Here is a 13592-nt window from a genome sequence, read left to right as displayed (position 1 = left end):
TTGATCCCTCTGTGTGCAGGAGAGGAGCAGAAACACCACGTGGGCTCTTACGTCTCCTGTCAGAGCAAATCCTCAGATGAATCAGAGGTGGCATTTGAGAGAGGCACGGTGACTCCAGGCCTGCTCTCAGCAGCACAGTGCTCAGGGAAGGTCAAGAGGATTCCAGCTTCCAAGTGCCTGGCTCACACCCACAGCCAGGCACTGGCTGAGCTGCCCAAAGTGCAAGGACTTCCATGGGACAGCTCTCTGACCACACCTCTGAGTGCAACTGGGCTGTGCTTCTCCCTCACCTCCTGTGACCCACTCATGTGTGCAAGCCTTGGGTTGCTCTTGCTTGGGGAAATGAGGCACATTTGTGAGCATCACCTGGCAGGACTGGGATGGAGGTTGACGGGAGCTTTGCCCAGGAGACCGAAAGACAATTCTGGCTCAAAATGAGCAGCTTTTTATATTAAATAAAAAATAATTAAAAAAAAATTGCTGGCTTCCAGTCATTAAAAATAATACAGGCATTAACAGACACAGCCATAGAACCATCTTTCTTCTCCTTTGTTTGAGGGCTAATGACACCCCAGACCGTGGGTTTGTTTGCCTTACATAATAGGCAGCCAAACTGTTTTCAGCAGCTGCAGCATTCAGTCAAGAGATTCATGGAGGGAAGCCTTAATTAGAGTAATTGCTCTATTTATATAATGATTCCCTTTTGTCTCAGATCAAATGAATCTTTGAGAAATCTTATTTCCTTTCCAGTTAATTTCTGCCCTGTTAGTTTAGCTCATGAATCTTAATGAAGCACCTTGGGTATCTCCTGATCTCCTCCTCTCCCTTGTTACTGGAGGAGAGGCTGTGGGGCATTAATCTCCTGTGCTGCTGCTGCTGCTCTTTACTTTGGTACCAACATGGGAGAAACACCAACAGACAAATTTTAAAACCATGAACAGGGAAATCTTCCCTTCTTTTAACAGTTTGACTTGACTATTACACAGCCACAATTTGGGTAGGGGCCCTGTGAGGCATGGGGTGTGATGCAGAGGAGGTGACACTGAGGTACTGCCATTCTCTCTGTGACAGGCTGCCCTTGGGCTCCTGGCAAAATAAAATGATGAATTTTCCTTATTCTCTGTTCCCTGCCTGTATGATGGGGAATATCCTCCCTCTCTGCTGTGTGCTTGTGTTTGAAAGATGAGTTCCTGGGACACAGGCTTTCTCTCACGGGGTAAATGCACCAGAGTCCTGGGGGGAACTGGTGTGTCTAAAAGGCTCTTTAGTACAAGAAAGAATGATTTCTTTCCTGTCCAGATGGCTGACAGTGTGAAGGGACTGGCTGAGCAGAAAGTTGTATTTCTCTTCCTAAAGTGCAGCCCTCCTGTGACAGGATGGAGCCTTGTTAATGTTTTCCTAGAATGTGATGCAAACTCACGTAATCTGTGATATTACTCATGAAATTAATTGTCCTGATGCAAATAATGCATACATCAGTTGTGTAAAGCCAATCAGGGATTCCAGTATTGAGAAAGGAGACTTGTAATTCAAGGAAATTAAAGCGAGGAAATGGCTGGTTTGTGCAAACATCCCTGCAGTGACTCCCAGGCTGTTAGACTGATTTGCAGACTCAGCCTCTGGAGACAGAGGTTGTAATGCTGCATGTGAACAGCACTGGAAGAGTCCACTACAGCCTTGTCCAGTGTCCCAGGAGTCCTGGAGCCCTTTCCAGCATGGGCTGAGCTGTGGGTGAAGGGGAGGACCAGCACAGATCCCCCCCCGATCCTGCAGGCTCAGCTCCCAGGGCTGCCCCAGATTTTCCCCAGTGGCTGGCACTGCTGTGGCAGCATTTTCTCCTTGTAACTTCACGGGCCCTCTGTGGACTAAACCCCAGCTTTCAATTTCTTGTCATGGCTTGCTGCATTTTCTCTCAGCAAAGGTTTTCAAATGATCTTGTGAAGTCATGGTTTTGGCTCGTGCCAGCTGCTGATTTTTGCTGTGATGCTGCTGGGAGGGTTAGCTGAGGTCAGGGAGAGCCTTGCTCCAGTTTGCTGCTCAGCAAACTGGTGTAGCCCAAAGGATCCCAGTCTGAGGATGCTCCCAAGGGGCTCCTTACCCTGGGAATGGGATAATTTCCCATGGCTGGATGTGGTCACAGAGCAAGGGCTTGACAGCCTGGTTCAGGTTGGAGCTTGATAGTGTTACTATTGGTTTTGCTGGGAGGCATCTTGGATTTGGGTTTGTTTTTGTTCAGGAACATCTCTGGTTTGCCTTGTTGTTGTTACTGTTAATTTTTTTTTCTTTGTCTTTCTTCATTTCTTCATTTGTGTGCCAGAGGCTGAGGCTTGTGCTGCATTCATGGTTATTGTGGAAAAATAGAGATAATTAAGCGTTAGGAGATTAGATCTTTCCACAAAAAACTTTCTGCTGAGCATCTCTCACTACCTGCCTTGGAGGGTTGTCCTTGGAAGGACATTGAGGGCTATCAGACCTGTGAAGCAAGTGTCCAACTCTGGCCTTCCCAGGAATGCCAGCAACAGCCAACACTTTGTAAGACATTTTCCAGCTGTTTCTTAGTGCAGCCAAGGGGATCACGGGGAAGAGGAACTGCACTTCTGAAAACCTTTCCCCTGTGTGTGCAGAGGACAGTGTCTGTGCAGTCTTGGCACATCACCCCTCCTGCTGCACAAGAGCCTCTCACGTGGTCAGGACAGGGGCATGGGCTGCAGGTGCTCCTTTCAGAGATGGAGGCTAAGCTTGTAATGAAGTTTATCAGAAATCCTGAGCTCTTTGCTTTGCTGAAGTGCCATCAGACAGCAGAGGCAGCATGAGATGGTCGGCCAGATGCTGCCCTGCTGCAGCAGAGAAATGTCAGTGCTGCCTCAGACAGGGAGGGAGCAGGATTCATGGGTTTTGGAGCCTTTGAGAAGTCATTGGAGTCCTTTGGTATTTTCTGCCTATTGGGCAGCACAAACTGAAAATTCATCCATTTCTGTGTCAGTGTAATAATTCCTGGTGAATTCAAATAGTGTTTGAGAGGCTTTGTTATTCATTTTAGTGGAAGCGGGCTTCAAAAATTTTTCTGTCAATTTATATACATCTTGCAGCAAAGCAGAACATCAGTGCTGTCTCTGCTGGAGTCATCATTTGCACTCCTGCTTTTCAGCCCACATAAAGACTGGAGCCTCTTCCCAGAGAAGCACAGCCCCTTCACCAGGCTGTGATGGACCTTGCCACCTCCAAAACTCACCAGGAGATTTTATGTAAGGGAGGAGCGGCCACGGCCAACCTGTGGTTTTCCATCACAGCCCCTGGGTGCAGAGGTGTGTGTGCATCCACAGGAGCTGCCATGGTGCTGCACTGCCCAGAATACAGGGCTGTGCTTCACGTGCCACATTGCTCAGATCCCCATCCAACCTGACCTTGAGTTCTTCCAGGGATGAGGCAACTCTGGGCAACCTGTGCCACATTTTTGCTGAAGAAGAGCAGCGTGAGTTTGACTGCCATGAACAGGGAGCCTCTTCACCTTGTGTTCATACTCTTGGTAGGGTGCATGGTCTTTAATTCACTTTCAAGGTCCTGCTAGCCTATGTTGGGTGCTTCCAGTATCTGGGAAACAGGCTTAGAGAGTCCTCTCCAGAGTGGTTTATGATGCTGTGGGGTCACTGCAGCCCCTTGTGCTTCACAGCCCTGTTTTTACAGAGCCAGACAGGCAGCAGCACTGAGCATCGGTCAGCTCATTCCTGTTGGAGGCAAGGAATAATTCAGAGGGGTTTTGTGGAAGCCTGGTTTCAGGAGCCATCCGGCAGTGGATGAATTTGAATCCTTCACTTTTCTCCTGCTTCCTTCAGGCATCCACTCTGGGATGGATGGTGTCTAGAGTTATCCAGCTGAGGTTTCCCAATCTCTGGGCCCAGTGGACAAACCAGAGCTGGCCACTCAAATTTGAACAGTTTTGGTTTGAATGTTGTTCTACTTTTTTAGACCTCAAAACAGCCCACCTTCAGGGATGGCCTTTGCCTAATCCCTAACAAAAAGGGTGTTTTAAGCAGCCAGGAATGAATTTATGTTGGCTTTTCACTTGTTGCATTGGATGCCTTTGCTTGGTGCAGTTTTGGCATCACATGGAATACATCAAGCAAATAGGAATGCAAACACACTTTTATATCTGAACTGCTCTGGAAATGGACAGTTGGGTTCAGGTTTTGGTCTTATATGGCTGGGCATGAATGGGAACCCAAGCAAAATGTGTTGCCAGTCCTTTTTAGAGTTTATTTGCTTTCATGATTATTTTTTCCCTTTCCATATTTAACAGAAGGTTCCTGGTGTAATGGAGGTGGTGGTAGGGCAGGAGCCAGGAGACATGTGATGTTTTCCCAGATCTTTTCTCCATTTTTTTCTTACCTTTTTGGAATGTTTTGGTCTATACCACTCCCAGCACCAGCAAGCTCTGGTCTGGTCTGTTTGAGCTTTCTAGGTGTTCCAGCAATGCAAATAAGAGCTAGTGAACTGCAGTTATCCATCTGTGGGGACAAAAAATGAATTTCTAGAGAAAGACAGGGCTGCCAGGAGGTTTCTGGTCTGTTTTCCAAAACAAAGAAACCTAGTTCAAGACTTGCAAAGGCTTGTCTGAACCAGGTCTCTCAGAGATTCTGGCTTGACCCTTTTCTTGTTTGGAAACCAAGTTATTTCTGGGGATATCACTATCCCAAAGAAATGTTGGGGAAGTCTCTTGGGAAAGAAATTGTTGAAGTTCTGCTGGTAGAAAGGGAGAACAGGCTGGAAGGGTTGGGGAGACACAGAAGTTCTCCTTGTCCTTGGGCCTACCCCTGGAAATGCTGCATCCCCAGAGGCTGAAGAGTCCAAAGGAGGATGGGAAGAGCCCAGCTGTAGCAGCTTTGTTCCTGTCCTGGTGACTCCCTGTACAAATCTGGGTGCACTCAGCAGCTCTTTCTCCTGATGTTTTGGGTGGAATGCTGGAAGATGGTTCCACTGTGGGGATTCCTGTGGCAGCACATGACCTCAAAGGGCTCAGGGGGTCAGGGTGGAGCTGGTGGATTTGTGCTGATGCCAGCAGAGTCTGGGGTCCTGCAGGGAGTCAGCTAAAGACGCCCCATTTTCTTTGTCCCTGTAGCCCCCTCAGAATGGGGTGTTGGGGAGAATTCTGTAAATCAGGCAGTCATCTTTCTCCTCCCCACCTTCTCACTGGATGGGGAATGACTAGGCCTTTTATCCACTTATCCTAGGGGAGTCTGTAGCTTGTGAAAGGCTCCTGCAGTCAGAATGAAGTTGGTCTCTGGCCGCACCTCCCCTTCTTTTCATTTCCCCAGTGCTGAGATGCAGCAGACTTGGCCATTCCCAAAACAGTGACCGATTGTCTGGTTTGGCTGGTTCAGCTGTTTGCTAAACATAATGCTCTTTCATCTTCCAGGAAATTGTCTGGACACCTCCACCGGAGTGCAGCTTGCTTTATGCTGCTGTTTCAATAGGCAAATAAAAGCAGCTATTTTCCCAGTTTAAACATAACCTGATTTCTCCAGTGAATTAGAAATACTCAAGAGAAGGGGAAAGATTGTTTATTACTGAATTTTCAAGAACTGTAATCCTAAATTAACAAGCCAACCAGCTCTTTTCCTTCCTGAGGAAAGGATTCTCCTCCTCCCCTTTAAGAATATCCACAGCACTAACACTTCATCATTTTCATCAGGACCTAAAGGCACCCACCAGGGCCCTCTCACACCATCTGTATGATGTATGGCTTTCCTCATTGCTCCCTGGCAAGTCAGGGCACTTTGGCTGAGGTTTGAGATTTCTTTTTGCCAGCAGCAGAATAAAAATGTTACAAAATGAAGTCTTTTATTGGCGTTTCAGCAGCGAGAGAGTCACCTGTCTGCTCTCATCAGCTCAGGGTCAGAGGGCTCTAAAAGCCAGAGCCTTGCCCGTTTTCCTCTGTTTCCTGAGATGACAGGAAGGGAAGCGTAGGCATCTGGCAGTGCTTCAGCAGGGAGAGGTTTGGGAAAAAGGCACAGCTCAGGACTGACTCCGGGCCAAAGCCTGGCTGGCTGCTGGGCGGCGTTTGAGAGCAAGCTGGTACTCCTGAGAAATTAACACAGAAACAAATAATGACCAAACACACTGGGCAAGATCTGTAATATTGCCAATGATGCAATTCAACTTTCTTAATGTGGTAATCAAGGATTTCACCAAAAGCAGAAGGACCAGGGGGAAATACACCCCGAATTCTTCCTCTGGGGGGCGAGTCAAGTTCCTTGCAGGCGTTTCCATTACAAGGAACTTGAGAAGTCCGGCCAGCAACTGGGTTCAACAGGAAAGCTGAGGACAAGCTTTTGTGTGCCTGCTAATGGGTCCCTCTCCCGTGGCCGCGGCGGATGGGAGGGAACAAACAGCCCTTTCTGTTTTGCAGTTCATGACAAAGAACCCCACGATGCGGCTGGGCAGCCCCGGGCTGGGCGGCGAGAGCGCGATCCTGCGGCACCCCTACTTCAAGGAGCTGGACTGGGACCTGCTGAACCAGCGGCAGATGGAGCCTCCCTTCAGGCCCCGGATTGTACGTGGGGAGGGGGGCTGGGGAAAAGGGATCCCTTGGGAATCTTTCCTCTTTTTGGCTCTATAAGCAGATTTGTTCCCGTGAGACGGGAAAGAGGTGAAGGAAGGGAAGTGAGGCCTGTGGCCCTGGCTTGGCTGCTGGCTGGCCACCTGGTTAGCCATCTCTTTTCCCCTCCATGCTGGATTTTCAAAGGCAGGTCAGTGAAAAGATGCAGATTTGTATAAGCATTTGCAGCAGGTTAGGCACTCAAGTACCCTTTGGCTTGCCCCAAAGATAAAAGAGGGTAAGTAATCCTCATCCTGCTCATTCCACCCACCCCTCCACAGCAGGGCTGTCTCTCCCTTGTCTCTGTGTCTGTTCAGTACCCAGCACAGTGCTCCCTGCTCAGGCCACCATCAGTGGGTGCTTCAAATGGCAGAGAGGCTGCAGAGGACACAGTGCTGTCCCCAGTGGTGCCACACAGCCCTAAGGATGCTCTGACAGAGGAGCACTGCTCTTCATGGCCAGCCTTTCCAGGGCTGTCGTGTGGCATCCCTGTCTTCCAAGTTATTGCCTGGGGTGGCTTGTCTCATGCTGTGGTCACTCTGCAAGCTCTCAGTGGCAATGGTCCACCCAGTCCTCCCTGAACACTGGGTGCAGGATCAGGTACCTGGGGAGGTGTGACAGCTCAAAAGTAGAATCTTGAGTTGCCCCTTAGCCTGAGTCAAAGGCTAAGGGAGCCTGCTTAGTCTGCCATGAGTTGGACAGGATCTGGGAATGTTTGACTTCAATGTCAATAAATTTTATTGACCTCAGTGTCAATAAAATATCTTGCTCTGGGTGCAGGAAAAACACATGCCTCATGAAAATGTGCCACAAACCCAGTTTGTGTGTGTGCATTCTAAACAGCCCCACTCTGTGGCACACAGCAAGGAATCCAGCACCTGGAGGCCAGCCATTTGTCTTCCCACGGCCCAGTAATTCAGTATTGTGCAAGTTTAATCGCTGGCACTAAGAGGAGTGTCCTCCACCCCCTCCCCAAAACCCAGCTGGGACACTCTGCAGATAAGGAGTCAGCCAGTTGGGAACACAGCTGATAACTGCACAGGGTCTGTGCAGCCACTTGAGGGGAAGGACTGATTTATGTGCCCTGCCCTGCCATGTCTGGCCAGGGAAGCCCCCAGAGTTGCTGTCAGTTAAATTGGAGAGGGGGTTCCCTGTCAGAGACCTTCAGAGTCTGGAAAAGGCTTTGCTGTGTGACAAGTTCTGTGGGGGCAGCTGCTCCCAGTCCAAGCCCAGAAAAGGCTCTCAGTCAGCTCAGCCTGGGTTATGGAAGGGATGGTTCAGTGCACTCAGATGCAGAGTAAGGCTCAAGCAGATGATACACACTTTTGATGTGTCTTTCCTTTGTGTTTTCCATTTGACAGAAATCCAAAGATGACGTGAGCAACTTTGATCCAGATTTTATAAAAGAGGAACCCATCCTGACCCCCATTGAAGAGGGGATCCTTCCAATGATAAACCAAGATGAATTTAGAAACTTTTCATTCACCAGCCCAGAACTGCAGCAATAGTTGTGGCTCTGGAGAAAGGTTGCTGAGAGGACTGGGAGGAAATTAAATGAAAACCAAGTTTACCAGTAATTTCATTCTCAAGGAATAGCAGTGCACTGACTTGCACGATACAGCAGCACCACTGTCAATGTTACCTTAATGTGAAATTGAAACCTTCCTGTGTTTGTAGGACTTCTGCAGCTCTTGGATCAAATATTGACAGGGGTGGAACAAACATGATATTATTGTAAATAGCTGATGCAGACAGAGCATTGGATGCTGAGCTGGTTGGCTCAGCCTGAATGTCACCGCTTGCAGTGGATTCGAGGAGTTGGCATGAGCATGAAACAAGTGTCTTGCAGCCCTGAGCCAAACAGACTTGTTACAATGCTGATTGTTTGCAAGACTCTTTTGAGGAGTCCCAGCACTGCCCAGTGTTTTGGAGACGTGATCCAACATCCCGTGGCCTGACTGAACCAGATGTTCCTACTGACTTTACCTGTTTCCTGCAGTATTTATTTCTTTCCAAAGCACAAATGGCTCTCTGACACTGGTTCCCATGTGAAATATTTCATTGTGCTGACTAGCAGAAGAAAAAAAACACAAATGCCCTGTGTCCCACACAGATTCTTCCAAATCAAAGGGAAGTCATGTGCTTGTAGTGTTTTACTCTTTGTGCGTGTTGAAGTTTTAGTGTTTGCATTCTGTGAAATGCCTTTTTACATCATGCATCTTCAATGCTCCTTTCTTTGCCTCCCAGCTATTTTCAACTATAATGTAACTTGTTGTACTGTTTATTTAGGCCCTTTCTATTTAATTATGTTACACAGAGCCCCTTTTGTGGGTTTAGTGCCTCATTAAAATTTTGATCCAAAGTGGTAGCACTTAAATGATTTGTAGCATTATTGAAATAGGAATTGCAGAGCTGGCCAGCTGCTTGAAAGCTGAGTTGTCAACCAACAGGTAACACAAAAGGACTGCTCTTCTCCCATGAGAGTGCTAAACCTTATCTAAAGATACAGAGTGACTTGGTTTGGTTTGTATTTAAGAGCTCATTACTCACAGGGCACTTCTTATCAGTTGCATCCTCAAGCTTCTGCCACAGGCAGACTGAGATGATTTTTCAGTGCAGATTTCAGAACCCAGATGCTCTGGGAGATGTTTCTGTGCTTTTTCCTGTTCTGGAAGCTGGATGATTTTTCTGTAGCTCCTTGGCATACCTTTGCACTCTTTGCTGGGCTTGAAGCTGTATGACAGGTTTGTAGCCTCTTCCTTGGGGAGATAAGAGTTCATGGAGAAGGAAAAGCATTTCTAACCACTTGCAAAACAGATGATGTTTGTATAGGGCTCCTCACATGCTTTAACTTGAGAGAAGGGTGAGGTGCAGCAGAGAGGGACAGTTCTGCACAGACCTTGCCCTACTGCATCTGTGGAGGTTGTGGAGGGGAGCAGGAGCCTTGGGCATGGAAATTACATTGATACAACCCCCATTACAGCACAGACCCCTGGTCTGTACGTGCTCACCTGCTGTGAGACCAAGTTACAAAGATGAAATCAAAGCTGAGATGTACATGCAATAATTATTCCTTCCCACTCCAGTCCCCTCTACTCGACTGAGCCACTTCTACCTCTGAAGCATCTCTGAACTGTCTGGCAGGTGGGGCAGAGGCTCAGTTACCCTTGGACTCGTCTTTGTAGCTGTGTGTTCTACCAGTTCTCCCTCCTTCTTTCCTGTGTCTCCTGTTCCAGTCAGCTTCATCCTCTGATCTCCCTGCCTTTCCATGGGCACCTTTTGGCCACATTGCAGCCCATCCCTTTGCTGGTGTGTAGATATTCAGCTCCTCAAAAGCAGGGCAAGGGAGGAAGAAGGACAGTAAGTATTGTGTAAATGAGAGAAAAGTAGCAGATTTCCAGAAAAATGATCCAAGAACCAGCCTTGCAGGCTGGCTTGAGTTGCTTTCCCAGATGGGAAGAAGCAGGACAGGGATGGATGCATTTGCATGAGGGGGCCCCTGTGGCACCTTGTTCACATATGAGTGACATGTGGTGTTCACCCATCTGCTGCAAACATGACCAGAGGGAATTCCTCACTCCAATTCCTACTTGGTTTCATGGGATTACAACTGCAGCAGTGCTTCCTTGGCAAGATGTAGGTGCAACTAAATTGGCCACCAAGGGTGGGAGCCCCAAAACTGTCTGAATTTTGTGTTAGTGGCTTTTTGGCTCTCCCACTCTCAAGGATTGTGAGCAGCTTCTCCTTCCCTGGTGGTCAGTGCTGGAGAACAGTAATGCACCTTTTTTTTTTTGCCAGCACAGTGGTATCATCCCAGGGTTTCATTGGTTGTGTTATTCCTTGGGGCTCAGGAGACCTTATGGAATAGTTCCTGCTGGAGCAGCTACTGCCACAGTGTTGTCTTCAGCATCAAAACATGATACCATTTCCATGGTGCCAGGATCTGAGAGTTTACATAGCTGACAGCATGAAGAATGTGCAGTAGTCACCTTTGGAGAGCTTTATTGGTGTGTCAGTATCATATCATATTTCATATCAATACCCACCAATCTGTGTCCTGGAAGCTTGGAGAGTGGGAACTAAGTCACCTCTGGAGGTGGTCTATTAGGATTGTTGTAAACTGCAAACCAGAAGGCTTGTACATCTCTGGAGGATCTAAGATGGTATTTTGGGGAGCAGGAAAGCTCTCACTGTGGCCAGCCAATACCTGCTGTGGCCCAGGGCTTGTTGGCTTAATGGGGCAAGGTTCAAATGACAAAGGGAGATTTTGTCTCAGCTTCACTTCTCATTGATTTGAAGTGGCATCAGGGTCACTGCACCCTCCCATCACCCTTGGTGAAAATTCATGGGCAAATCTGTGATTGGAGCCTAAGGTTCTGCTATGTAGGAATTTTATTGACTTTCAAAGTTTTCACCTGGATCCTGATTTGTAATTTAGGGTAGCTCTTCCCCTCCATTGCCTGCCTGGAACTCATATGTCTGTGTAATGCTTTCAGCCACTGGAGTCAGCAGATCCTGAGTCAGCCACATTTGGCCAAGATCCCTGAACTCTCCCATACTTTTTACGAGGAGTTGCCATTTCAGTTGTGAGACTCTGTCAGCAGCATGGATGAAGATCAGCTCAATAAAAAGTATCAATGCAATAGCTTTGCTTTTGAAAAAGCTGGATTTGTGTTTGCACTGCCATTGAATATGTAAAGAAATACTGATTTATTAAAGAAAGAAAAAATCAACCAAGGGTACCAGAAAAGTGCGAGAGTTTTCCAGGAGCTACCCTGCCAGCTTTTTTGGCTTCATTGCTTGCCTCAGTGGATGCAAGATGGTTTTAGTCTATTAATTTGCTTCTGGCTTTAGAAGTATATTAAGCTGGCAGCCACAAGTTTGTAAGGTTTAAAGAATAAAATGCTTGTATTCACTCCAGTGTGAAAACTGGCAATTGAGCAAATTGTAATTAGTTCCCTTTGCACTGCTTTTAGTGCTTGCATGAAAAAAGAAGATCCCTTTGATGTCTGTAAATTTGTGTTCGGTGCAATCCTTTCATTTTCAAAGAGGTTCATGAAATCTAGCTATAAAATTCAGTGGCCTACATCTCCTTCAAGGCCTTTGAAAGTTGAGGGTAAGAAGCAGATGGTCTGGGATGAAGAGATGAAAATCAACTTGCAACTACTCATGCTTGTTGTGCTGCCAAAGACATTGTTTTTAATACCTCTGCTTGATAGGCAGTGGAAAAAATCTCACAGACTTCCAGTGCCCAAGGGATTGCAAGGTAAAAAATTAAATTCTGACTGCTGGCTGAGGATGCTTTGAATGCATTCTCAAGGACTGGGACAGGTTCCTCACTCTTGTGAAGTCCTAAATGGTTTGCAGCAGTAGTTTTTCCATTGGAGCTGCGTGCTCCTCGTACAGAAGCTGCTCTTCCTCCAGTCAGATTGGAGAGTGGCTCCGGTGGCTGTGGTATGGCAATGGACTTGATTAGCAAAGCCCAGAGCAGTGAAGAGGAAAACATGTCTGGGATCATCTGCTCTGTCCCTTGGCCAGAAAGGAAAGAGCTGTTCACTGCTGCTTGCTCTCCCTCCGTTTGTTCAGCTGCTCAAGCGTGTAGCCAGACGGTTTCTGCTCCTCCCCAGGGAGACCATTTCACAGCTTTTACAACCCTTCCCGCTAAGTAAATGTCCTGATATTTGGAAATGACGTGAATGAGATGAAAATCTGTCTTATCATGCCATTAGGATTCTCATTGGAAGCTGCAAGTCAGGGTTTGTATTACTAAATATATACAGGGCTGCCAAACCAAAGCATTCAGAAATGATGAGTCAGGTTGTCTGAAAATCGCAGCTCACTCAGGAATCAAGAGCTTTCCAAAATAATAAATGTCAAAGTCCTTTTCTTTCTTTTTTTCTTCCCTTTATTTTTTTTTTTTTTTAACATCTGTATTACGAATATTTTGGATCCTGACTTTCGCTTCTCCACATCAATAGGAGCTGGAATGTTGTGCAATTATAATTTTTTTAGATGAAAGCTGAGGTCTGTGAATTGATGTGAAGCCAGGCATTGGAGCATGGAGAAAAATGCCAAACACCAAGAGGTGGGTGATAAAACTGTGAGCAGGCATGGGGCTTATGTATTTTTCCATCTCTTCCTATTGTTTATGTACAGTGACCACAGAGTGGTCCTTTGTCTCCAAACACACAGGGCAGGGCACGCAGAAGGCGCGGGAGCGAGGAGGGAGAAGAGGGGAAGGCTGGGGAAGGCATTTATGTGCTGTGTAGTCACTGTGTGTAGGGCTTGTCCAGCAGCATTTCTGAACATGTGCATCAGCCCTTGCACAAGCCTGTCACCTTCTGCATCCCACACTGCCCATCCTGCCTTCCCTGGGCACAGCACATCATCCCTTGGGCTGCCACGGGCTGGAAGTGCCCTGCTGATGCAGCCAGGCCTGAAGGAAAAGAGCGAGGTCACAAAGCATGGGGAGGGGGCAGTGTTGGTGTTTGGCAACCTTGGCATCTTCTCATGGTGTCCCAGTGATGTCCATATACCTGACTGGCAGCTGAGGGAGAAGGGCAGGCTGTCTCCCCTCTCACCCCTTTAATAGAAGCTAAAAAAGAGAGGAGGGAGGGCAGTGAGCTCAAGAAATGGGGTTACAGCTCTGGGTTGTGACTGAGAAGATTCACTCTATTTTAGAGGTGCCTCAGGCCACTTGCGGGCAGCAAAGGCAGGCAAGAATCATCATTTCTGTCCCATCCACACTGGGGACAACCCTCCATGAGAGCAGCTGGAGCGAAGAGACTTGGGCAGCACAGGTCTCAGGGATCTGGGACTTAGAAGTCATTGTGGCAAAAGGCTGCCAAGCAGAATTGGTTCATCCCCAAACCCTTTCATCTCAAGAAAGAAGCTTGAAACGAGCTTGGGTCAGACAAAGACAAAGTCTTCCCTGTGCGGGCTCCCCCAGGGAATGTGTCAGTGTGAAGTTAGCCCTGAAATGGTTTTAACTTGCCCA

The 13592-nt window shown here is 47.6% G+C and overlaps 1 protein-coding gene across 1 annotated transcript in view; it reads left to right on the top strand.

Annotated features, from left to right (window-relative positions):
* The window catches only part of PRKCH (protein kinase C eta), a 113470-nt gene extending 104516 nt beyond the window's left edge, over window positions 1–8954 (top strand). The window contains exons 13-14 of the mRNA XM_058827789.1: window positions 6407–6550; window positions 7957–8954. Coding sequence (XP_058683772.1) covers window positions 6407–6550; window positions 7957–8103 — 291 coding nt within the window. The 3' untranslated portion in view covers window positions 8104–8954. The remainder of the gene's footprint in view (window positions 1–6406; window positions 6551–7956) is intronic.
* The last annotated feature ends 4638 nt before the right edge of the window (window positions 8955–13592 follow it).

Source organism: Poecile atricapillus, chromosome 1 (assembly GCF_030490865.1).
Source record: "Poecile atricapillus isolate bPoeAtr1 chromosome 1, bPoeAtr1.hap1, whole genome shotgun sequence".
Taxonomy (NCBI): Eukaryota; Metazoa; Chordata; class Aves; order Passeriformes; family Paridae; genus Poecile; species Poecile atricapillus.
The sequence above is the reverse complement of the archived record's forward strand: the minus strand, read 5'-3'. Positions and strand labels throughout refer to the sequence as shown.